Genomic DNA, 27,069 nt, shown 5'->3' with positions numbered 1-27,069 from the left:
CACTGTTTCTTTAAGGATGGGAGCTTAAAAGCAACCAGACACCATCATACACACAACAAGCCCAATCTTCGTTTTCTCCTGTGGCATGTACGGTTGGCAAGGAGGTATCAGAATTGGGTTTCTGTGAAAAGTGCACAGCAGAGCAGGTCTCCATACATGAAATAGTAATTCAGGCCAAAGATCAGATCAAGTCCTCTTTCTAAGAGAAAGTTACAACAATCCTACCTCTTCTCCTCAAAGAGAACCTCCGCAAATCAAAGTCAGTTGAGAGTCCAAATGCTTCTTTTCCAATCACTTCTGAAGTCCACATAGAATTCATTTCATGCAGCCCCTGCCCTTTGTTCTTAAAGTTCTCTGTGTGCTATCCCTGATGCTTTGAAATTGAGATCAATTTCACCTCATGCAACAATGATTATGCAGTACAAGCAACGGACGCCTTAAAGATATTTTCTGACTGTATTTTCACAAACGCTGCCCCACAGTGTGTCACGGCTTTTATTTATTCATTTAAAACCGAGTTAGAACTTTTCTTTCTGTTTTTAATAAGAAAACACTCGTGGAGTAGCTCTCCACGGAGGCCACCCATCAGGGAAAACAGGTCACGTCAGCATCAGCTCTAGGCTGTAAACACATACACACAGACACACATACATACAACTACAACACACACAGAGACGCACATACGTACAACTACAACACACACAGAGACGCACATACATACAACTACAACACACACAGAGACGCACATACGTACAACTACAACACACACAGAGACGCACATACGTACAACTACAACACACACAGAGACGCACATACGTACAACTACAACACACACAGAGACGCACATACGTACAACTACAACACACACAGAGACGCACATACGTACAACTACAACACACACAGAGACGCACATACGTACAACTACAATAAAGTGAAATGACGTTGAAACACCTATTGATGTATTTGAGAAATTTAAGTTTTTTGAAGTATGAATTCTTTCATGTGGCCTCTTAGATCTCATTCTTTTAGCAAATCGGAATTTATAGACTCAGAACTTTTAAAGCTAGACAGGAGTTTGCAAGCATCCGAATCAGTCCCTCACATTTTGAGATGAGGAAACTGAGCAGGGCTGGACTAGAGTGAGGCGAGGGTGATTCCACGGGTGCAAATTTGAAGGAGGTACTTGTTCTCAGCTACCAGGCATTCCCGACTGAACCTGAAAGTCAGTGTCTCCTTCACTTCTGCACCCTGGGCTTTCCACTTGCCTCGCCCGGGTCACGGCCCTGAAACTGAGGCCTCGGGAGGCCCCAAATGTTTGCCCAGTTTATTGAAGGCAGTTTCTCTAACCCACACTGCCTTCTTGAAATTTGAAAATGTCAACATGTTTAAGGGAGAGGATTAGGTAGGCTTCTGTTTTCAAATAGTTTTCTAAATGAGAATATTGTTTCATTTGTGGTAGCGCTATTTACTTGTATGTTTCTCACAAACGGTTAATTGCCTCCCACAAGGAATCTGATGGCCCGACTTCAGAGAACCTGCCTGGGAATCGGCCCATCCCTTGCCCAGACCTCGGTGCACTTGAGCCAAGTGTAGAGGACGCCATAGCTGACCTTGGAGATCGTGGTAGGAGTGTGCATCAGTATTCAGAAGGGTGCTTTCAGCTGACACATGGGTTGGTGTAGTGGGCCTGCAGGAGGCCTGGCTGGCCGCAGAGAGCAGCCCTGGGATGTGTGTGACCTCCTTCCATCAGTTTTGTCAGAGGTGGGCTGTGACCAGGATGGAAAGCAGAGAAGCCAAGGTTAGTCTCTGCCCTCCTATTTTCTCCGTAGTAGTGAAACTCGCATCAGGTGAGGGACCTCTTCTCCTGGGTTAACCATATGGCATTCACCGACTTTGAAACAGTGTAGGACTGTAAGTGCTCTGAAACACCGTTTCTCTCTTCTGTAAATGGTTTTTCTGGCCCTCATAAATTTAACGTGAAGAAATGAAGTCAGGCTTTGGAAAATCAACTATTTAGATGTGCAATCGTTGCCAGAAAAAATGTCCTCAGAGCTGTCACCCAATAGGGGAGAAACATCATAGTCTAATGGTTGAAAAACAGAGTTTGGGAGTAAAAAGCCTGGCTATCAGGGAAGCCTCTAGCAATTTAATCTCTTCTTATCCATGAAACAACAATAATACCTCCTATAAGGTTGTTGTGAAAAACAAATGAGACCGGCCACAGGATGCGCTCTTAGCTCAGTGCCCAGCACAGTGAGAGCCAAAGAGTACCTGGTGACTCTGAAGAGGAGGGGTGTGACAGGAGGATCTTCTCACTCTTGTACCACTCTCCCCAGTGCCTAGGACAAAGTGCCAGGGCATTGTAGACACTCAGTAAATATTTCTTGAATAAATGAATGAGTGGATAAATAAATGAATGAAGGATCTATTAGTCTGGACTTCTGATAAGCAGATGCCAAGTTGTACTAAAAGTACAAAAATCTTAGGGGAAATGCTTGCATAAAAGGAAATAAGAAAGGAGGGGGGAAAGGTTAAGAACCATCAGACCATGGTTCAAGTGTTATTCTAAGTGCAAAGAGAGGAGTTTGGTGGTGTGAACTAGTCTGCTTAGGCAGACAAGGGCAGCCAAGGCATCGGGAAGTCAGCCTTAAGCAAAGCCAGCCAGCAAAGGCCTGATTCTGTAACTGCTGCTCTCTGGCAGTAGCCTGTGGGGAGGCGCAGTAGCCACTGGGAGAACGCAGGGATAAATTTCAGAGCACAGCAGCTGAGCCCTTGGCCAGTTATGCTCCTTGTTGTTGGAGTTCTGTGAGGTGCATTCTCCCATGAGAAGGGCTACTTAATGGGATAACCGCTCTCTCTGGCAGTAATTGCGTTCTCTTCTCAAAGTGAGAATGAAGGTGGTGAAAGTTGGCTTGGTTGGTCATCTCAGCCCAAGTTCAAATTTGATGTCTCCCTGACTGAACTGTTAGAGCTGGTGTTGCTGGCTTCAGCTGTAAGGAGACTAACACCTGTTGCCCTTTAGGTTGGCATTTGCCAACTTTTAAAATGGTGTTGTGGCAGCCCTCTGGTAGCAGATGTCATTGACAAATATGTACATCAGATGGATTTGTATCTCAGACTCCTTTCAGTCGTTTCTTTCCTACAACTTGTTATTTTCCACAAATAGAATTTGGAAGCATAGAAATATCCCATGGGCCTTTCTTTCAAAGAATATAAAACTGAGAGTTAGGCCCTTGGGTAGCACCTGATCTGGATGGTGTGTTGCTCGGTGGCCAGTGCTATCTGTGAAGAAGAAGCCTCTGGACAGGGTGTTGAGTGGGTGGGTAGTCTAGGACGCAGAGGTCTGGGCCTAGCCTCTGGCTGTGAGGATGAAACGTACTTATTACTCTTTTTATAGTTGAGAAGCCAAAGACATTAAGTAACTTGCTCCAGGACTCTAAAGCTCCTGCTTACTGGTGCAGCACCCCTTCCATTGCCATCGGAGTGTATGAATTTGGAGGTGGTAGGTAAGAGCAGTCGATTTGCAAGAATCACAAACATGCCAAATGCATTAGACTTTCAAAAGGCAGGGACTCTGTGTGCCTCTATGTCTTTACTGTAAGCTCTAGTAGCCAAATTACTCCTCAGCTAGCCCTGCCACAGGTTCCGGCGGCCACCGGCAGACCCATGCTGGTGTCCTTCTTACCTCTCCTTTTGGGGTGTCAGTATGGTAGACCATGTATTGATATACTAGCCAAACTGGAAATGATCCCGTGTACGCCTTTGACCATCATATAGCATGTCCAGAATAAGAAGCTGTAAGATCCCAAATCACATAGTATTTTTAGTTGGGCCAGTTTCCTTGTAAAATATTTTAAATAATTCCTTTATTTATTCCTCTCTGTAAATTTGTATTCTCTAAATTCTATTCTCTCTTAAATATTAAATTAAAAAGAGAGACTGAGAACTATGAAAATGGAACCTTCAGGTCGATCACTGATGAGAGGAATGGAGGGCAACTACAGGAGGATGAGTGCGCACATAGCTTAATCCTGAGATTCTGAGACATAGGATTCCGGCACATGGTGATGAACCATGAAGAGGTCATTTCCCCGATTCTCTTTGGCTTTTAGAAGATTTCCTCCAAACTTTCAGCACCCAGAGGAAGGTTTCTTTGTTTGTTTATTTTTTATCTAGCGTGTACATGTAAAATAAAATTACACAGTCACTTCTTAAGTTCCTGCACCAAATGTTTAATCAGTGTTTGATGTTGAATGGAAAAATTCCCTCTGAGATGTAAGGATTTAGTTGCAGGGAAAGAAGACAGGGTAAGACAAAATTTACGTTCGATAGGCATTTACTTGACTATAGCTGATTTAATCCAACCAGAATCATGGAAAACTATTATAATTAAAAAGAAAGCACAAATAGAACATTAAAGAAATTACCCCTTTAAATATTAGTATTTAAATCCTCATATGTAATGCTGATGATTTCTTGCACATTATTAATTTTTGCTGGGCACTTCATTGCACTTTAGCCTTATCTCAGAAGCTCACAGCTGAGTTTCAGAGTAGCATTTTTTTTTTTAAAGCTGGGATAATCTGAGACTCCCACTCAGAGTAGGGCTCTCAACCTGATTGTGCAAATGAGGAGGCTTCATTGGCAAAGGCCTTGCTGCCTCCTGACAGCCTGACCAGCTATCGCCTCTTTATTTTCCTTTCGCCCACTCCTTGAGCATAAAAGCGCCTTCCCTGCCCTGACCAGTGTGGCGCAGTTGGAGTGTTGGCCTGTACAACAAGGAATAATAGGTTCAATTCCCAGTCAGAGCACATACCTACGTTGCAGGTTCAATCCCTAGTTGGGGTGAGTATGGGAGGCATGTTTCTCTCTCTTACATTGATTTCTCTCTCTCTCTTTCTCACTGAGGTTTCTCTTTCTCCCTCCCCTCTATCTCTCTCTCTGTCTCCCTCTCTCTAAAATCAATAATTATTTTTTAAAAAGCCCCTTCTCTGTGCTAGGAGAAAACTCCGACCCAAGAAGGTCATACTTTGCTTGCCCAAAGGAAGTCCACATGCCCCTTCCAACTGTGGGCTGCTCTATGACTTGGAGTATCATCTCTTCCTTTTACTTGTCCAAATGGAAATAAGGTGATTTAAACTCTGTTGGACAATGATATATTTTTGTTGTTTTAATTTAGAAAAGAAAACATCTATGGATTGCAATTCCACCTGTATATAGTTTCCTTGGAGAAGTGAAAGCATGTCTGCAAGCTCTGACACAAATGTTCTTAGCAGTTTTATTCATAGTACCAAAAATTAGAAACAAGTTAAGAGTCAATCAACAGGCAAATGGATAAACAAATGTATAGTTTATCCATGCAATGGACTACTACTTACCAATGAAAAATGAAAAAATTGTCAGTAAATACAACAATATGTGTGAATATCAAAACCATCTGCTGCATGACAGGGAGCAATGCCATGAGGTCTCCAATGAATAGAGCACAAAAGGACAGAGAGTGCTAGCCCAGACTCCAAGCCCAGCCCAGATAGAGAAGCTGCGGATCTGCCTGGCTCATTAGCCCCCAGGACAGAAGACCAAATGCCACTTCTCTAGCCTTGATGCCCCACCTCTTCCAGAGCGTTAGATCACTTAAAGGCTTGATTTATAAACATAAATTGATGGTGGTTTTATTTCCTATTTATCACATATTCCACTGAGTTATATTTGTGTCTTCGCCTGACTCTCATATTTACTTCTGCGGTTACTCCCTAATTTTCTGAGCTCTAGAGGATAATTAGAATAAATATAATATTGAATGAAGATGTGCTGACTCTCCACCCTGGGGCATATTTAATAATTTAGAGTGTTCTTTCCGCATGACAAGCTGGGTAGGTGCCTCTAACTGAAATTTAAAAGACTATATCTAATATGAAAAATTAAAGTAGATGCAGAATAACACCTGCCCAACCAGCCACTTCACTCTTGTGCCCTATCATGCATAATAGGAATAAGAGGGAATCAGCCGCCAGCACATCGGTTGTCTGCACCCCTGGGCCTCTCAAAATAAGTTTCTCACCTGGGAGAGCTGGGTGTGGTCCCATGGTCCATCCCTTAGCCAACTATACAGTAATTATACAGTAATTACTAAACTCAGGGTCCTGCTGGCTGGGCAGAGAGCTTCCTTAAAGTGGCCTGGCTTGGACTATTGTGTTTCAGGTTTGGAAATAATCAATTAAGCAGAAAATTAAATGAGCGTCAATCATAGCTTTAAAGTAAGAGAGAATACAAACTATAACAGACTAAAACTTCATATAATGCATGCTTCGGACAGCGTTTTGGACATGCCGTGGTCCGGTTTTCCTTTAGTCGATGAAATTGTTTTCCATGCAGGGAAGTTTAACAGCTGTACGCAGGGCACGTGTACCCATCCCCTGGAGACCAAAATAATGTAGCAATATTGGACAGTGTCAGCTTCCCAGCAGATAACCACCTCTGATCCATATGCTAATTTGTAACAGGAGTGATTGAAATATTTTGCTTTGGTGTTTAGGGCAGACTTTAATTTAGGTATTTGTGAACTATTTAAATTTGTCCTCTCTGATCTTCTTAAAGGGGCTTTATGTTTGGTTTGGTGGCAGTGAGGGCCACATCAGTCTCAGCATCTTGTCAAACTCTTTCGTTTTTTGAAAGCACATCTCTAGGAATATAAAAAATCCAGCAAGAAACACTAGTATCTAATACCTTTTGTCATGCATGACTAATAGCATTTTCCAATTTCTCTTTTTCTCTTGCTTCTAAAAAATATTCAAAATAGAAAAATAGGAAACTTACCAAACGATCCAAAATGATTGTCATGTTTCATAGTAGTGTGTCTGTGTGTGAGCAGTAGAATGAATTGGACTTGTTCTGGAAAAAAAAAAAAAATCATTATTTTCTTTGTCTGTCTGCGGAAGTATTTTTGCGAAGGTGCCAGCATCTGTAGCTCACCAGTTAGGCTCGCCTATGAGGTTGCAGGACTAGTTCTTCATAAGTTCATCTTACATGGGCGTCCACATGTAAGGATACAGTTTATAGACGTACAGTGTAACTCTACACACCCCGCTTCACAGCTAACTGTGATCCCCCTTTCTGGGTAACTCCTTGATTTGTTTGGGTTTTCTCTCTCTGGCTTAAAATTATTAATGGGAATTTCCTCTGCTATTAAAGGTTATCTGGCAAAGTGCGTATCTGTGGATGAGTTTCAGACGCCTGCAATCGCTCACTGCGCCAGAGCCTTTTGGGTAGCAGAGATGAAAGTGACTTTACCATTGTTATATCTCAGGTTAATTTTTCTTTTGAATCTAAGAACAATGAACAAACCCAACTCCTCTCCCCAGCTTAACTCTACGGGGCCTGTTTTCTGGCTCCAGATAACACAGAATTAAATTAACTGCCCCTCTCCCCGCCTCCCTCTATCTGCATCCCCCACAACCCCATTTAAAATATAATCATTTGACAATTTTTATAAGCGGTTGCTTATGAACAAATAGTCTGCAGTTATATATTTAGCCTTCTTTTATTTGTGAAATTACACATTTTGCACAAGACTAATCTTTTGAATTCATGGCACCCTGGATGAAAGATTCAGTGGTGTATTCAAGAGGACTAGAAAGTGACTGCAGGTTAAGAAAACGCAGGTTTTGAAAATGTTTTTGAATGTTTCCCTGGGCCCCGTTAGCGCCGTGTCTTTGGTGAGGAGAATGGACCATTTGCTGACTGTGCTAACAGGTTCCCAGGCCATGTTCTCACCTGTTTCCAGAACTCCTCCATTCTTGAGGACATTCCTTCCGTACCTCACCTCTTGCTTTTTACTCTCAGTCAACCACACTCCTACATTCATTGATCTCTCAGCTCAAAGTTCAACCCAGTAGCTACTATAGTAAAAGCATGTCTCCTGTTATATTGACAGTGTTCATTGATTCAAATTGGCTGGGTACCCTGAGCTCCACTCACAGTGTAGATGGGCATCACAGCACAGCAGCTGAGAGCAACCAGCCAGTCCCTGTTATTCCAGGCAGGTCTGGGGACCACATCACTGACATCTGAGGACTTGTTAGAAATGCAGAATCCCAGACCCCACTCTAGACTTACTGGATCAGAAGATGAATTTTTAACAAAATCTCAGGGGTTCATAAGTACATTAAAGTTTGAAAAGCACTCAACTAGACTCTAAGTTCAATGGCGGAATGGCCCAGGTGGATACTAGAATGTGAAAAATAAAGGAGGGATTTCAGAGGCATGGGAATAGAAAGCCTCCATGCAGGCTTTTTGAGCTCCCTACCTATTGCCTCCTTCTTTGTAGATACCCTTACATTTAAATAATGGCTTATGGAAGCCACCAACAGCGCAAAAATATGGTTTCTTCTTCTGGAATAACTGTAGAATAATATTTAGTTTAATAGAGCTGCTCACATCACTATAAAGTAATTCTCCCAGATGCCTTCATGTATTTGCTAAATATACACATTAATGGGAGTGAAGGGTTTTATAAAGTACAGTCTGAGTTACAGGTACACACCTGTCCTTCTTTCATTGGTAAATGACTGTTTTCTAATGGGCTTGGTAGGGCCTCTCTGTGAAAATACTTATTTACTGATGGTGTGGCAGCTGGGTCCTGTGTGAAGCAGGCACTAAGACAGACTTACAAGTACAGAGATGTGTTGAGCGTAATTTCTGTTGCAAGAGTAAAGGGCGTGGGATCAGGAGTAGGTAGGCCTGACCCCTATGAAAGGTGAGCAGGAAGAAGGAGTATGAAGAGCCTCAGACTTCACTGGAGTCCTGAGACAGCCCAGTGGGGCATCGGGGATCAAACGTTTCCCACAGAGGAGCCCCACCTTGGGCAGCAGTGCTGTGCCCTCCTGTCCCTGCCAGCTCCATGCGCCACGGATCCTCAGAGGCCTCCGGAGCTGTCCGCTCACTGCAGCCCTTGCAGCTGATCTGCAGGTCTTGGAAGGAGCCCTGAAAGGCAGCTCTCCATAGAAGCCACAGTCGTTCATTTGGGTCATTCCATATGCGTAGGTGTAAAGTAGTATTCGGATAAACCCTCTGTGATCCAATACTTCTCTCTAACTTCGAGTAACCACACCTCCAGTATGTTCACATTTTAAAAATAAAGAATATCCATATTTCACAAAAACACTAGACTGCTGTGTACTTCACACACAGCAGGCTGCTTCAGGTGTGGAGTCAGACTTTATCTTTTCCCTCTTCCGTCACTGGCCAGCTGTGTGAACCTGGGCAAAAAACAAGCCTCCGTTTTCTCACCTGTGTGATGGGAATGATACCTCATTTTCCGGGTTAAGTGAGGAATAAATTAGATAGTATTCAAAGAGCTTAGCTAAGTACATGAAACATAAAAAGTGCACATCAGTTTCTCACTAAAAAATTACAGTGTCAAAGAAACTTGCAATATTTTCTCAAGTTCCACATAAAGTCTTTGAATTGGTTCTGAATCAATTTTTAACCATCCGGGAGACCTAATTATAGCTTATAAACACCTTCACTATATGAATTAAGTATGATTTGGAATACAATACTTTTACTTGCTACAGTTTTTGCATTTACGAGAAATATGAAATCACTCAGGTTGGTTAATTCTGTCAAATTATGGTCTTAATTATATCCATCTGGACCAGTTATTTTAGCACCAAGATAAATTATCTTCTTTGTCAAGACTTTAGACAGCTCCTATAACTAAAGTTTATTCCCTGCAAGCATATGTGTTCGCTACTTGGTGGGTCAGGGATGCTGTTGTTAAACCCAGAAGTAGGACCCAAGACAAAGTTCTTTAAAAGATGCTCTTTTACCAGCCGTCTCGAGCCAATGAACTGGCAGCTAAAATTTACAGCTATTTTCTCCAAATACATTATAAATGTAAATATATTTTGTGCTAAGAAGCATAATAGGGCAAGAATATACATTAGTTTTTCCACCGTCTCATTTGGGATTGAGGCCAAATTCAGTAGATTAAAATATAGAGCTTGATGGGCATAACTCTGACTTTTGCAATAGAAATATGCAACTAACACATGCAGTTATTTTAATGGAACTCCGCTCTGGTTTTGTAATAAAGCAGGGAGTTCGTCTGATACATAGGGATTTGTTTTGCACTCTACCTTAGAGTCTGTTTATGAAAATGACTTCCTGGTTTTAGACAAGTTGCTCTGAATTTTTCCTATTATTTTCTCCTTTAATAAGACTATAAAGGAATTTCAGCAGGCTGCTTTTCCATAGCATAGATTTCTAAGATAGTCTGTGTTCACTTCAAGTGAATGTATGATATTATCTCACTTAGGGAGCTGCCCATGGAATTAGAATATTCCACATATGATTATAGGTATATAGTTAAATCATTTGATTCTTACCACAAATCTGGTGCGATAGGCAGGCCGTATTTTGAAAATTGTAAAAGATTCACAAATTGAAAAATTAATTGGAGCAGATTCTAGATTACCCTAATCATAATACAATCCTCACTCCTCCTTTTAAGCGGGAGAGAAAAGTGGGAGTTGTGTTAGAGGGCCAGTGTTGCTTGGATCTTGGGTCTATGCCTAAAGCAGGTTATACCTGTGGCACGGTGTCATTTGTCTTATCTAGATGGTGGGGGGTCTGGACTGGCTGCTCTGATAGAGGGCAGGTGGGATGGGACCCTCTACTTTGAGGGGCTGAGGGTCAGGCTTGCCCATGCTCAGGATGAGCAGGTCTTGATCACCTGAGTCAGGCTACATCGAACACCAGAGGCTGCGGGGCCACCTGGCTGCTCAGGGTGACTTTGCTTGTACGTGTTCTGAGTCTATGCTTTCAGATTGAGCTTCTTACACTTAGCATGAATGGAGCACATATGAGTTCTTCATTTCTTTTTATGGCTGAGTAATATTCCATTGCACAGACAGACTGCGATTTGTTTATCCATTCATCTGTTGATGGACATTTCAGTTGCTTCCACATGTTGGCTATTATGAATAATGCTGCTATGAACATTTATGTTTCTCATACTTAAATTTTTTTTAAATATATTGATTTCAGAGAGGCAGGGAGAGAGAGAGAGAGAAAGAGAAACATCAGTGATGAGAGAGAATCATTGATTGGCTGCCTCCTACATGACCCACAATGGGGATCGAGCCCACAAGCCCAGGCATGTGCCCTGTTCAAAAATCGAACCATGACCTCCTGGTTCATAGGTCGATGCTCAACCACTGAGCTAGCGTTAAGTATTCCTGGATATCATGAATAATTTCTCCACTTGTACTGCCCCGTTAAACAATTTTTAATAAACTGGAAGAAAGAATAATGAAGCAGCAGGAGCACCTTTAGTGACTAGGTGCTCTACAATACAAACCCTACTCTGCTTGAATTTTATGGGTGTGAAATCATTAATAGGCAGAAGTAATGTTGCCTGTGTTATTGTAATGGTCATAAAAATCTGTAGTCTTACTGTGATGATGCACTTGTATGCTTTAATCGACATCATTTTATGTGCTAAGTAGGTGGCTGCAAGGTCTTGAAATAGTTTGAGGGGCCTCCTGCGAGGATAATTGTGTGGTGAAGTGTATTCATTTACTTATATATTTAACGCCGAAGAGTTTGGGAGTTTCTAAATCAATCACCCACAGGCCTGGCTCTGGCGCTCGCCACGCACAGCAGTTTTTCATCACTGAGGAATCTCGAATAAGATGCAAATTGTCTAATAAATTATTTTGTGTTACTCTTCAACTTTTGAGAAAAATAGTCCTTGGAGAGCTGTAGTATCAGAAAATGCAATCAACTCTTTAGAACAGGTTGAGTTTCAGCTTTTATCACCAGGGACATAAAACCTGCAGACACAGGCTGTATGGTGCCATGGAATTTCAGAGCATATCTTTAGATAGATTGTTCTTTGTCAACATTGATAAAGTACATGTATAGTGATCTCTGCTTCAGTTTCTCTAGCTTCATTCTTCAATGAATATATTCCCATTTTGTTTAATTTTCTATTGGGAAGATACAAAATTATTTTTAGTTGAATGGCCTGTGAAAACTTAGGTGCATTTGATACAGGCACGTAATGTGCTGATGGAATGAACACAGTTCTCATGTTCTAGATGAACACACAGCAGCAGCATTGATGGGCCCAGATTTATATTTCCATACTAGAGGTCTGGTGCATGAAATTTGTGTGCAGGTACGGTCCCTAGGCCTGGCCTGCGATCAGGGCCATCTTCCCTGGCTGCCGGCAGCCGGCCCTGCCCCCCACTGTCACCCACCCCTGGTTCCCCGTTCACTATCGGCCGATGGGAGCCTGCTGACGGGGGGAAGGAACCAAGAGGTGTTCAGTGCGCCTCATAGTGACTGGCTGAGTGGTCGTTCTGCTGTTAGGGTCAATTTGCATATTACCCTTTTATTATATAGGATATGCATCTCTTCCTTTATCAAGATTTATTAGATTCTAGGGGCTTTTCAGTAGGATCCTATTGAGTCAGATCCTACATCAGAAATGCAGAACATTGTCTCACTTTAACACTGATAATTTTTCCCCTCCCAATTTTTTAATATAATTATGTTCATTTTATTGGGTGAAGCAGCACAATACTTACACTATTTGTATTGTTACATTTTTATAAATATATCTTTTCTAGTTAAATATATTTATAATAATTATCATTTTAACTGTGAAGTTTATTTTATATTTTAAATTGAGCTTTACAATTGATTAAATAGGGGAAACCACAACCTCTTTTATTTCTTTAAGAAACTTTCATCCTATCCAGGATCATGCAGTTGAATGTGTCTTCTCAACTTTGCTTTTTATATGATAAACATAAATAAGTCTTCATAATACAGTGAGAAATCAAGAGCTGCAGAGTGAGGAGATAGGAGGTTGAGCCCATGTTTTGCACACTGGCTGTGTGACATCAGACATGTCCTAACTTTTCCAAGTCTCAACAATGCCATCTCTGAGGTGGATTCTGAGGATCCATTACCAGGAACCCTCCACTTGCCCAAATCTAAGCAAACGTCACCTCACCTGAGTGCTACACTTGCCTCCAACTAATCTCTGGCCTCCAACTAGTTCAATCTCTACATGGCTGCCAAAACAACCTTTAAACATGCACATATGTGTTTAGGATACAAAATAGAAATCTTTCTATTGGCCTACAAATATAAATACACATTAAATTTATAGGAAATATAAACATACATAAGTCTTAATGTAATGTCAATAGGTTCTGTGACTTTTAAGTGAAATAATGTATAACAAAACCAATTTTACCATAGGTTAATTGATATAAACATGAGTTAAGTTGCTATGGTATCTCATTAATGTTATAATGAGATGATGCTGAGCAAAATGTTATTCGAGGACCTGCTGTTTGTAAAATTTACATATTCATGAAATTTTTATCCACCTTGTTGATCTGTAAGCTTGAGTGTAGGGGTGCTGTTGGTATTGATCATTTTAATACCCAGTAACCAGCACAGTTAGCGATTTATAAAAGGTGCTTAAAAAAATATTTGCTTAATGATTGAATGGAAACACATGTTTCATATAGATTTGGTGACTATTATATGAGGTAATATATTGAAGGCCCTTCGTAAGTTGAAGTGACTATGGTTATTTATGATAAATAATAAATAGAGTAGAAAAATTATTATTTTTCACAGAAATATCTAGGTTTTATGTGATATAAAATTCTTTAATGTTTTCTTCAAATACCCTATCAGCAGTCATTAAAACTTTACAGAGATGTACAATGATCACTATATAGATCAATAGAGCAAAATGTAAAGAATCCAGAAATTTGCCTAAACACTAACTTGCCTAAATACTATGTATGTGAATTTAATACATGAAAATGGTGTTGTTTTATTTCATGAAGAAAAGGTATTTAAATGACTCGTCTGGAAAAAATTCCCTATCTGTTTGAAAAAATTTAAGATTTTTACCTTATACTACATATAAAAATAAATTCCAGTGGATTAAAATTTTAAATGTATAAAACATTAAACAAACCAAAGAAGAAAATAATGGAGGCTATTTTCATAATCTTGGAGTGAGCCATTCTGTATAATTATGAAATAAACCCAGAAGGTAAGAGAAAGAGCTGGCATAGAAAAACGAGGTAGATGCTGCAAAAATTTCTTAATGTGACCGTTTGCACATCCTATTGTATTTGTGCGTATGTGACCGAATGGAGTGACTGCCTTCAGAGCATGGCCAAATGGAATTGTGTAGTCAGCATGAGTTAACACAAATGGGCACTGGATTTAGAATCAGAAGACATGGCTTGGGGGTCTGCCACTTTCAAGGTAAGTTTGAGAGGTCAAATAGCTCTAAACTTTATGTTCCTTGTCTGCGACACAGGGGATAACGCCCCCATCTCGCACCGTGTTGTGAGGGAGGGAGGCGTAAGTGAGAAAAATATATTTGAAAGTACTTTGTGCGTCGAGAAAGGTCGTACAAAGGTGAGTGAGTGCTGTTATTATTTAGTGCTTTGGGGACAGATCAATGGAAGCTTTCCTAGAATTGATAGGCCATGAAGGAGTTCCTTTTAAGCGTGGGTGTACCTTGCTCTGTAAGTAAGACCAGATCACATGCAATAGGAAGCTCTTTCTCCAAACCAGTAAAAAGGGCAGGTCACCAGCAAAGTCCAACATTGCAATGGAAACTTTTCCTGAGTTGGAACAAGAAAGTTTGCCTAAAGTGATGTGTAGGATGGGCACTTCCTTTAATTAAAAAAAAATGCAAAGGAGTGCCATGCCCTCACTATGAGTGCGGGAGATTTCCGCAGGTGCTCGTGGTCACTGGCCAGTCCTGCTGTAGCTGTGCCCGCTCACACTGCGAGCTAAGAATGTCTCCGCGCCAGCAAGCACCTCCAGCTGTTCGGCTAACAGAGGGCACTGCCAGCGGGAAGCCAGTGTTCTCCAGGAGAGTGGAGGAGGAAACGAGAAATTATAGCGCTCGGTTTTCGTCAGAGAGGAAACCCATATGGCTCTCAAGGTGTTCTCTCTGCCGATAAATGGCTAAATGTGTTGTGGCGCATGCGTGCCTCTGCTAATGAGGAAATACAGCCCAAAACAAACAAGACAGAGGCAGGGGCTTCATGTGCGAGCAGTTTCAATTCTTCAGCTTTGTTCTAGGCTCAGTTGTCATCTCACTTCTTGTCAGATACTTGGTGGCCAGGAACAGAGAGCAGCGGTCCTCCGGTCTCCTGATGCCCAAACAAAGTGTGGTTTGCGGACCAGCAGCGTTTCCATCTCCCCAAGCACAGGGATGTAGACACTCGGGCCCCACTCCAGACGATTCATCAAGTTCTCCAGAGGATTCATATGCACACGGGCCTAGTCCATGGCTCTGCGTCACACGTGTGCAGGCCTCAGAGCAGGAAAGCAACCTGCAATCGGCCTTGAGGATGTAAGTTACTAGGATCCCCATTTCACAGCTGAGACACCTGAAGCCCAGGGAACTCCTGCCAGCCGCCTACAATCACAGAAGTCGATGTCTTCTGCCAGCAAACACAGAGCATCCAGCTCTTGCTCCAGCTCCTTCAGGGCCTGTGTGCAGCCTCCCTGTATTTTCCTCGAGAGAATCAGTTTCCCGACTGGGATTGGTTTCTCTGACCTGGTGGAGAAAAGACAAACTTGACCTACCCTCTTTGGCTTTTGCTCTCCAAACCAAAAGAGAAAGGTCAGAGAAATGTTACAGCTTTGCCTAAGGGAGAATTATCTTGACACATAGGATAAAAGCACCAACTCCAGAGCTTGAGGGGAACCTGTTTCTAAATGCTTCACAGACTTGGTTCTAGGGCAGCCGTGAGCAAACTACGGCCCGCGGGCCGGATCCAGCCCGTTTGAAATGAATAAAACTAAAAAAAGCCGAAACCGGTTTGGCTCAGTGGATAGAGCGTCGGCCTGCGGACTGGAAGGTCCCAGGTTCGATTCCGGTCAAGGGCATGTACCTGGGTTGCGGGCATATCCCCAGTAGGAGATGTGCAGGAGGCAGCTGATCGATGTTTCTCTCTCATCGATGTTTCTAACTCTCTATCTCTCTCCCTTCCTCTCTGTAAAAAATCAATAAAATATTTAAAAAAAAAAAAAAAAAGACCGTACCCTTTTATGTAATGATGTTTACTTTGAATTTATATTAGTTCACACAAACACTCCATCCATGCTTTTGTTCCAGCCCTCCGGTCCAGTTTAAGAACCCATTGTGGCCCTCGAGTCAAAAAGTTTGCCCACCCCTGTTCTAGGGTGTGTGTTTGAGGGATGGGGAACCTTTGGTGTCCTTGGCCAAGCAGAGAGATGTAACTTGAAGAAAAACTCACCGCGGAACCTGCTATATATTAAAAAGGCACTGTACTGTACCGAACAGCCTTCCATACACATAGAGTCATGAGTATACATTTTGTTTATGGAAATTATTTCTTTTCACAGCCTCATATGTGATGCTGGAGCCTGAGCTAATCAACATGGCTAATTTTAGCCTTAGTTTTGAGTGTTTATTTTAGGAAAGGTCATGGTACTGGTGTTACCTATAGCTTATGATGTGAGAAAAGAAAGCATCAGAAAGATTCAAAACCAAGCAGCTGCTGTACCACCACCACCGCTCCCCCTCCCCCCCCCAGCCTGTAAACATATTGTTTGGATTTGAGATTTGGATTTGAGATTTGGTTCCACTTCCAGTTGGTGATATGATCAGTAAAGTGGGCTTGTTAAAGGAGTGAAGTCGGAGCCCAGCTGGCGTGGCGCAGTGGTTGAGTGTCGACCTATGAACCAGAAGGTCATGGTTCGATTCCTGGTCCCGGGTTTCGGGCTTGATCCCCAGTGGGGGCGTGTAGGAGGCAGCCAATTAATGATTCTCTCTCAACATTGATGTTTCTGTCTCTCTCTCTCCCTTCCTCTCTGAAATCAATAAAAAAAAAAAAATTTTTAAAAGGAATGAAGTTGGAAGTAAGAATGGATTCAGGGGAAAATGTAGAGAGTCCTGGTTACAAAAGCCAAGTTTGTGATCTAAGAACCATCTAGAAAGCATTATAAAGTTAACGCTGCCTGGACCCGGCCCAGGGCCACCCAGTCAGAACCCCTGTTGGTGCCCACCTCTAACTAACTCACTGGCAGGCGGCAGGTCTGAAAGGTGGGTCGCGGCCAGTGATAGAAAGCCTAGGCTATGCTGCCACGCTGAAGACTTTGTACTCAATGTATTGGCAGTGGGGGAGCCACTGGAGGAGAGAGCACGGTGAGTACTTTAGGCAAGATTTGTTACAGCGCGTGTAAGATGCGAGAGAGGCCGTAGATGGGGGGCAATCGCAAGGGCTGAGTATTAGAAGGTACCTGGACTGTACATTTCTCCCTCGGAGTATGAGTGTGTTGATTTCACTCTTCCCTGGACTGAACATTGGTTCAAAATGTTCCATAGCAAATATGCGGCTGCACTGAACGTTATGGTGATTGAAAATTCCAGTCATTTTTCATGAGCCCCTCAGCGGGCTCTTTGTAATGAAATGGAGATGCGGCTGCCATTTGAAATAGGGAGTAGGGGCCATGGTATCCATAACAGGGAATGAGTCATCATGGGAAGTAATGATCGCTGTGCTTAGGGCCGCCCTCCCCCTCTGAGCTCCAGTGAGCAATCGTAAGGGCTGCGGTGGGAGCGAGGACACCGTAAGCGCCGTGTTCCAGGCCCAGCCGGTGACTCACACACGGCTTTGATAGACCGTTGGTGGGTCGCAGCAAGAGACAGACGGCGTTCACACACTGAAAAGGAGAAAGATAGCCCAGGGTGTGTTGACGTTTAGGAATTGACAGAATGCCTTTTCCAAAACAGCAGAGTTCCAGTCAGTCCTTCTCGTCTAATAATTCAGGGGAAGAGAGATCCAGAGGTGAGAGACCGTACCTCTGTGAGCCCCCGGGAGGATGGAAGGCTGGGCTTCTAGGAATGAGGCTGATCTAGTGGTGGAATTCCGTGTCTCTGCATTTATTCTGTAGCCTCAACTGTTGTTTGAAGGTGGAATGCCATGTAAGTTAACCTGTGGTATCAGCGAGAGAAACGATACCTTTCTAAAGAAGGGGTTTATCATATAAACTGCTGGTTGAGGGCTTGCACTTGGAGGATTGCATTCCCTTCTGTAGTGCTACCTTTATATATATATATATCAGTCCTTGGTTACATTTTTCCCCCTCCTCTTTGGACCATAAGCCTTAGAGTAGTGACTTCTGGAGCAGGCTAACTTAGAAGTTGAGTGATGAGACCTTTACACGGAGAATTTGCATGTATGAGATAGGAAGGTGTTTTTTAGGTATGTTACAGGCTTACTTCAAACCACTTAACTTATGCTCCAAAGTAATTGTAATTTAATGTTGGTAGTATAGCAGATTATGAACAGTTTTAATTGTATGTTTAAAAGTCATGTGTTCACAAGCTTAAATCTGGATATCAGAACTTAAGCAATTCTTGAAATGTATGAATATCTCCTTAATACACTGATTACAGAGTGGGGAAAAAAAGTGTGTGAGTGAGTCCATGGGGTTTCCCAAATCACAAGTCACTTGGCCACCGAGCTCAGCAAACGTTAATTCATTCTGACACCGTCATTAGCTGTGTAAGGAGGGCAGGGCGATCGTGCAGCCAGAGCAGAGTCTGGGGCCCTGGACGGAGCCACAGTCTCACAGTGAGTGTCATCCCCTCTGGGTCATCTGAGTCCGCGAACTTGGCAGGCTTGTGGGATAGTGCTGGCAACATGAGTATGAAGAAGACGTTTTTGCTGTTCAAAGCTATGACTCCCTCTGAAATATAAATTCAAGGTACATGGGAAAGAGGGAAGGGAGCAGGACTCTTAGGGAGAAAAATTTCTATCTCCACCTCCTCCTTTCTCTTGCCCCCCCCCCCACCAAAAAAAAAGAGATTAGGAAATCCTTTACTTAAGATACTATGTGCTACTTTGAAAGTCCTATCTCTCAGAGACTTAGGCATTCACTGATTCAGTAAGAAGACTACGTGTCTGCTTTGAGCCGTGGGATGGAGACACCATGGTAAACGGGATGGGCCTGGCTCCTGCCCCCCAGGGGCTTGCTCCCTCCTGGGGAAGCCGTAGAAGCTGTTTTCATTTGAGCAGATATTAAGCCAGTCCTTGTACTAAATTATTGGTTCTCAAACTCAAGTGCGCGTCAGGATCCCTGGAGGGCTTGTTAGAACACAGACTGCGCGGCCCTCACCCAGTTCTGATTCACTGGGTCTGGGGGGCCTGAGAATCTAATAGGATTCCAGGTGATGCTGTTGCTGCTCTGGGGACCACCCTTTGAGAACCATTCTGCTAAAGTCTTTGCATGCATGTGCTCAAGGCACACCAATGGTTAGAATCATTTAGGATGATGGTGGGTACCCAGGCTGAGATAGTCCTTTTACATAATGAAATTCCTTTAAAGGAAACTTGGTTTTGTCTTTAGGCACAGTTCTTGTCTTATTGTCTTAATCTTCTCTTTTAAAAAAAAAAAATTAATGCATTTCCTGATCATTAAAAACGTTTAAAGAGCTAATGCAGTCATGAGTAAATACTGGGGAATTTTTCATTAAGCAATTGCACTAGTATGGCATTTTTTCCTGAAGGTCCTATAAGACAGAGCAGTGGTTCTCAGCGTGTGTGCCATGCTAGCAGCATCGTTAGGAATGTGGAATCTTGGGCCCCCGCCGCAGACCTAGCGGTCTGAAACCCTGGGCCTGGGGCCAGGCGTCTGTGTCTAACAAGCCCTCCAGGTGGCAGGCTCCAGTTAGAGCACGTCTGAGGAGGAGGGTGGTGACAGCTGGGCTGAGCCTGAGTGAGGGCCCCTGGTGTTCAGTAGTCCTCACTCCCTGCAGACAGTCCAAGTTCAGTTTTGTATCTCATAAATCGAAAGTCTATCCCTTGTTCAACGTCTTTCAGGGTTAGGGGGAAGACAATCATGACTTTTGTCTATGACCTGGTTTTACTAGCACAGGTGAACATTTCTAGCTGATCGCAACATAGCACTAATTCCGTGGGGAAAAGATAAGGGTCAGGTGATTCGCATTCTAGTCTTGTGTCCACCATGCATGCAGCTGTGTGACGCTGGTTCCCCCTGAGCCTCGCTTTCACTATCTGGAAAATGAGATAAAAATGTTGTCCTGGTCTAACGTGAATAATTGTTGCAACGATCAAGTGGAACAATGAGTATGAATATGCTTTTACAAACTGTAAAGGGCTGGAACTTTGGGCTACTGACTCAAAGCTTTGTTCTTCCCCAGCAGTAACATGGAAACAGTCCTCTGGAACTCCACTGAGACTGTGAGTGGTTGAGACAGCCAATGACACAAATCTCTTCTAAATAAAGTTATTTCTATTTTTGTCTAACATACAAAGGTCGTAAGATGTAGAGATATCATAGTCTTGTATGGGTTACTGTAGTGCTTCTATACAGTATATGATGGTACTTTTATTTGAACTAGTCACATCCTAGAACAGTGGTTTTCAAAGCGGGGCCCTCGGAGCAGCAGCACGAGCATCGCCTGGGGAATTGTTAGAAAGGCCTCACCCCAGACCTTTTCAGGCCTCACCCCAGACCTACTGAACCAGCCACTCCGGGTTGTAACAAGCCCTGTGGTTGCTCCCGGCGCTCACTTCCGTCTTACAGGAAGGAATGGATTTGGGTCTTAATTGAAGGATGTGACAAGAGCCTCCTTTTCCCGGAACAGGGTGATTGCTTCTCTCTGTCTCCAGCATGGATTTGCAATCACTGTCCTCGCTCAGGCAGCCAATATTGGGTTACTTCATCAGCGCACCCCATCACTGCCCGCCCAGTGGAGATCGGAATGCCGCTCGGTGCGTGTTACAGGCTGACTTCAGGGTGCGAGGAAATTAAAGCTATTTATCACAGACCATTTTTCCCTCCGTGACAGGGGGAATGAGCCTTAGCCGAAGAAGGCTTCGCACGGCCCACGGACAGAGAGCACATGGCGTGGTGAACACACTTCCATTTCTTTGGACTCTTCCCTTTGAAAGCGAACCCCGTTCTGAGCTGCACCAAGTTAATGGTGCTTAAGAAAAACGGGCTGGATTCATCCCGGTCCGTTGCATGACTTAGGCAAATGTGGTAGAATGGCACTTTCTCCCTGGCCTTTCTTTCCTTCCCCTCTCTCCTTCCTGGGAGGGGACGCTTGGGGAGAGAGGGACAGGGACTAAGACATGCACACGGAGCCTGTTGGCAGGAGGAAGGTTGGTGCGTGTGGCATGCTGTGGATCTGGCCTATGGCGGCTCTGGGAAGAAGGGTCTGCCGGAGCACAGCCCCACGCGTTTGTCTGTGCATCGTCTGTGTCTGCTTTCAGGCGGCAGAGCTGGGTAGTTACAGCAGTGACTGTATAACTACCAACCTAACATTTTGACGGCTCAGCCCTTTACAGAACCAGTTCATTAACCCCTGTTGCAGAGGTTCCTGCTGAGCTGCCTGGAGGGAACCAGTGGAGCCAATGGGCAGGAAGGACAAAGGGAGAGCAGAGGTGGGATGCCTGGGTCCCTCTGGAGCCAGCAGAGGGAGGCCCAGGAAAGGCGGCGTTCCTTACTGCCTGTTTGAGTTGGGTATGGATTTTGAGAATTGATTCTATTTAAAATTTTTAACTCAATATATGCTTATGATTGTCAAATATTTATGTTTCTTCCTGGGGTGGAAGAAATATTAGACACGTGCAGGGTTTTATGTTAAATCCTAGTGAGTAGCATTTATTGGCTACCTACCATGTGCAGAGCACTTTGCATTCATTATACTCTTTAATCTTCACAACAGTTCTGTGAGATGGGTACTATCATCCCCATTTTACAGATGAGGAAACCGAAGTGCAGAAAATTTAAATATCGCCTAATGTTTTGAAGCTGGTGGTAGAGGCTTGATTTAAATGCAGGTTTTTGTGTGCATGTGTGTTTTTACGCCAAAGCCATCGTTATAAATTAGTATCTTTCAAAATGTGGAGTGAGAAATCAGTTTAGCAAGTTGCAACTGGCATTTAAAAACAAACTGAAGCCCTAGCTGGTTTGGCTCGGTGGCTAGAGCATCCGCCTGCTGACTGAAGGGTCCCAGGTTTGATTCCGGTCAAGGGCACATGCCCGGGTTGCAGGCTCGATCCCTAGTAGGAGTCATGCAGGAGGCAGCCAGTCAATGATTCTCTCTCATCATTGATGTTTCTATCTCTCTCACCCTCCTCATCCTCTCCCTTCCTCTCTGAAATGAATAAAAAATATTTAAAATAAAAAAATTAAATTAAATTAAATTTAAAAAACTGAATACAATGCAAAATACCAGAGTGTGTCAGATATAGTTTGGGTAAATCTTGATACATGAAACTTTGTTTCAATCATAAAAATATGTATATACAATCCACAGATATAGGCACATTTCTATGTATAAATGATATTTCTTAGTGTGTCATGGTCAGGTCTGAAAGCAGATATTCTTGCCCAAAGTTGGTGAGGGGGGAATGAATAGAGAGAAAGAGGGCAAGAGGGAGAAAATATGAATGAGTATCTGTCCAAAAGACAGACTGGGTGGGTGGATGAGGAAGTGGGAAGGCTTAGGGAGAGAGAGAATGGATGACTCTCTGAAAGTGACGCAGAAATTCAAGGAGAGTGGGAGGGGGAGGAAGAGAGGTAGGAAGTCACATGGTTTTGTCCGCCATTCCATTCAGCAAACATATGTCCCTACTTGTGGTAAAAGCTGGGGACCTGAAGTGGCCTCTTGGTAGATTTTAATTTCCATATACTTCCCTTGCTGTGATCTACTTGCGGTTGTGAGTGTGAATCAAATAAAGAATGTTATGAAACATTGCCCCCAATACAAACCGTCTATTTCATCTGGTGCTTAACGGAAACTCAGCGATCTGAAGGGAAAACAGTCTGTGTCTGAGTTACTGGGAGAAATTATGAGATTCACGACACGCCCCTTCCTAAGGAATTGGCAAAGGCAGTTTTGAATATATGTCATTTTTATCTTTTGAGCCAACGAGTTTTGACTCCACAGCACTGCCTCTGATGGTTTATGGGAAACCGCCGGTAGCAAAGATTTCAAAGTATTTCATTGTCAGGGAATTCTACAGTCGCTAGTATTTTACTTTCAAAGGAATATGGAATCAGTTCACTTAAAATCCGTTCTTACAGATGTGGACATTAAGTGAACATTTGTGTAAAATGTTCCTGTATCAGATGCTTTCATAAGAATCGTATTATTGAATCTTCATTGCTACCCTGCTGAGCAGCCTTATGTCAGTTTTCCTGGAGAAATCAGAGCTCAGCAAGTCCAAATCCCTTGCCCAGGTTCTCATCTAAGAGGGGGTAGAGCTAGATTCAAACCTTGATTCTCTGATCCCAAATTCCATATTTTTCCCATTAGATAAAAATTGGCAACAAAAGGATGAAAAGCAGTGCTGGATGTTATAATTTAGAAGAATCATTTATTTATAATTCAGAGTATGGTACAAAGCCTAGAATGCCCACAGTTTGATTGTGCTAAGGTGTCCTTATGTCATTTCCTCCTGTCTCCAACGATATTTCTCCATTTCCAGGCCCCCGTTAACAAAGTGGAGATGCTATCATCACTGCTTTTTTTGTGATCCATTCTTGGTCTTTCTTGGCCGAGACCATGATAAGCACCAGCTTTATTCTTAGCTTAGAATCATATTACATCAAGTAACGTGGGTAGCCACATCTTGGCTTCAGCTCAGTGGGTGATCTTCTCTTCTCTTCTTTTCATTTTGTTTTTAAATAAGTGGCCTGAGTGCATCTGAATAAGTCGAGCCCTGGAGTAAACTTTATCTCAAAGGCTTCACAGCTTGTTAGGGAAAAAATCACAACTTTCTCCTCAGCTTGCCACGTGCCATTCTCTATACCCCATCCATCTTGCCTGGTCTCACCACCAATATTTTCTTTAAAAAGTAAATTCCCAGGACGAATGTTGGCCTAGTTCCACTACAACTGCCTCCGTAAAACTTCATGTGGGTGAGTAACCGGGTCCTGCAGCCAAGCACCTGTCCCGCTCCTGCCCCCTAGTCCCCTCTTTTGTAATAAGATCTTGGTCCAAAGGTGTAAGAGGAGATGGTTTCTTCTTATTTATTGGTTTTATTCCTGCATCTTAAAAACGTGCTTGCAAACAGTCACTGCTCCCTTCCCCTACCTGCTGAGTATTTATTACTTTCAGCCAGTTCCTTTCAGAAGCTACTTTACACTCCAGGGGAGCTCTGTCAGTACAAACAAAATATAGATCTCAGGGGAAACTCCGGGATCCGAGCCTCGTTATAATCGTAATGACTGGTGGGACGTGATCTCTGTTTATTCTGTGTCTCAGGGATCCCGGAAGACCCGCGTGTAGCTGAGGAGTATTATGCTGACACGTTTGACTCCTGTTCTGAAGAGAGTGAGGAGGAGGAGGAGGAGGAGGAGGAGGAAGAAACGGTGTTGGCAGGACTGGAAGCCGAGGTCAGGGACAAGGGACCCTGGCCTGATTGCCGAGCAAACCAACAGGTACGGGCGGCTGCCCCCAAAAGAGGTGGACTGTCTGGGCTGTGCCTCCCCGAGAGAATCAAGGAAGTCTTGATTCCTGGAAGTGGGAGAGGGGGGACCAGGGTTTATTGTAAAGGCTGCCCCTGATGAGTCTTGGTTTTCAAGGTCCAGGGGCAGGCGGGGCCCCTTGGAATGCCGAGAATCTGGTCTGGGCCATGTTGATGAGGGAAGGGCTGGAGTAGCCAGTACTTATTAGGGGGCAGGAGCGGGAGAAACACGCTGCAGTGTACACTGAGGAGCGCCCCTGTACAGCTTTGAACAAACAATGCAGAGGTCTCATGAGCAGGGAAAAGGGGTACTTTCCTTCCTGGTAATCAGGTTTGTGAGTCCCATCTCGATGCACCAATTAGTTCTGGGGATGAGGCCCAGAGATCCTACACTTCGGGGTGATCTTCCTGGCCAGTGTTCGCCTCTGAGGGCCCATTCGGACATGCAGCACTGAGGCCTCTGGGTAAACGCCCTGCCCATAGATCTCCTTAACTAGAGCAAGACTAAGCCCCACGTGGGCCCTAGGCCACGAAACAGCCTGGCGTGGGATTTCTCTGTGCTGTGTCTGCAGGAGAGGGAAGAGCAGGGGTGAGTGAGGAGAAAGCAGGTGACCTTGGGCAACTTATGCTCAGAGACTTCATTTTCTTCTTAGGCCGTGATTAGTAACCTTTCCAGCCCTGAACTTCCTAAGGTACAGAAGCTTTTTACTGACTGGGAACCATCAAGATAGTAAAATAAATGTCCATCAAGGAGCACCTGTGTCCAAACGCACGTAATTCAGGATGGTGGTGGCTGGAGTGGAGAGAAGGTTTACATAAGGCATTCAACCACTTAATGAACACTAATATATCATAATATTCGGTAAATAAAACAAATGAGAAATGTTCTCAGGTTCTTTATAAGAAAAGAAAAGAGAGGCAGGGAGACGGGAACTAGCACAGCATGGCTATGGAGCTGAGCAGAGAAAGGGATGAGGGAAAAGGGAGAAGGAAGAGCTAAAGAAAGGATGAGAGAGAGAAATTAAGAGACAAACACTTGAAGAGAGAAACAAATAAATGAGGAAAATACAGAGTCAGGTGGAGGCTATTCAGAATGCCAAAATCAAACCACTTGCCTTATTCCGTTTTTGCATTTTTGTCCTCTGGACTCTGGTGAACAATAGCACCTCTTTCCACATAGTACAGTGCAGTTTCCATTTGCTTCTGTGCCACCATCCAAAACAACTGGACAGATGTCACTACAGTATTACAGAGCCATCCTTCGGTGCCTGTGGTGGCAAAACTCGTGATATGTAACGTGTACACTCAACTTTTGCCCAAAGCATCAAGGGGTAACATTTTAGTTATTAATCTTATTACTTAAAAATGTTTTATAATAAAATAAAACTGGCTCAAAAAACCACACGAATCAAATAGATGGCAAATGCCACCCTAGTCAAGAAGTAGAGGCTTGCTAGCCACCCTGGAAGTCCCATCTTTGGCATTCTTGTGGGAACATGGGGTTGGAAATAAAACTGCCTGTTTGAGTCTAGCCTTTGTCACTTGCAGGTTATGCGACCTTATGCAAGTTACTAACCTTCACTGTGCCTCCATGTTCTAACCTGTAAAATGGGAGAATAGTGGTTCCAACTTCATAGAGTAGCTTTGAGGATTAAATGGAGTTATCGGTGTCATGTACTTAGAATAGTCTCCAGAATTTGCTGTTATTATGCTGAAGTTATCCAGCCATCTTATGGCCTTTTTATGATACTGCCCAAATTCTTCAATGTTAAAGTGAGATTTTACAGCTGTAGTAAAAGAAATAACCCTTCTTGTTTCTTAGGGCCGGAGATAAAGATAGGGCAGCAGTGTTACTTTCTGGGCTGTGCACCTGTCACATGTGATGTGATAGGCGGTGGTTGATTATTAATAAATCTGCTGGGATGAGATTCTAAGCTCTCCCATATCCATGATGGTATTTTGTGTCACAAAATCCTGTTGGGTCATTGTTCTGATCCCTTTTTCCAGATGAGGAAACTGAACTTCTGAGAGAAGTAACTTGTCTGGGGCCACACAGCTAGGGAAGGGCCAGAGCCATGCTTCGGGCCCAGATCTGGCACGTTCCTAAGGCAGTGCTTTTTCTAGTACAGAAGGTATATCCCCCTGGAGTGGAACTCACAATAAAGTTGTATTAGAGACAGGTCATTACAACCCCATTTGTTTTTCCTCGTAATTAGATGTACTTTCCCTCTCCTCAAAGGTGCTGGCTGTGAGGTTATGATGGGGTCGACCCTGGCTTTTTTAGGTTATTTTATTAGCAACACACAAATTACAGTGACAAAACTGTGCCGAGACCCCGTCACTGTTGGCTTGGTGAACTGAGAAAAACCTGTGGCCGTCTCTGGGGTTCACCTCTTCTCCGCTCTCCTCCGTTTGCCCTTCACCCCTGAGTGTGCCAGGGTCCACTTAGGTCAAGCATGTCCAACTCGTGGCCCGCGGGCCACGTGCCTCATTTATTTGGCCCGTGTTACCCTTTGAGTTTGACATGCTT

General features: G+C 43.5%; 1 protein-coding gene across 1 annotated transcript in view; it reads left to right on the top strand.

Moving 5' to 3' along the window:
• Positions 1–27,069, top strand: part of NEK11 (NIMA related kinase 11) — a gene marked incomplete at its 5' end in the record, with an annotated part of 156,372 nt that overhangs the window by 70,939 nt on the left and 58,364 nt on the right. The window contains 2 exons of the mRNA XM_081106198.1: positions 1,509–1,623; positions 24,338–24,513. Of these exons, the coding sequence (XP_080962324.1) occupies positions 1,509–1,623; positions 24,338–24,513 (291 nt within the window). The remainder of the gene's footprint in view (positions 1–1,508; positions 1,624–24,337; positions 24,514–27,069) is intronic.

This window comes from Myotis nattereri (assembly GCF_964212035.1).
Source record: "Myotis nattereri genome assembly, chromosome: 14".
Taxonomy (NCBI): Eukaryota; Metazoa; Chordata; class Mammalia; order Chiroptera; family Vespertilionidae; genus Myotis; species Myotis nattereri.
Note: the sequence above shows the minus strand (reverse complement) of the source record. Positions and strands in the feature narration are given on the sequence as shown.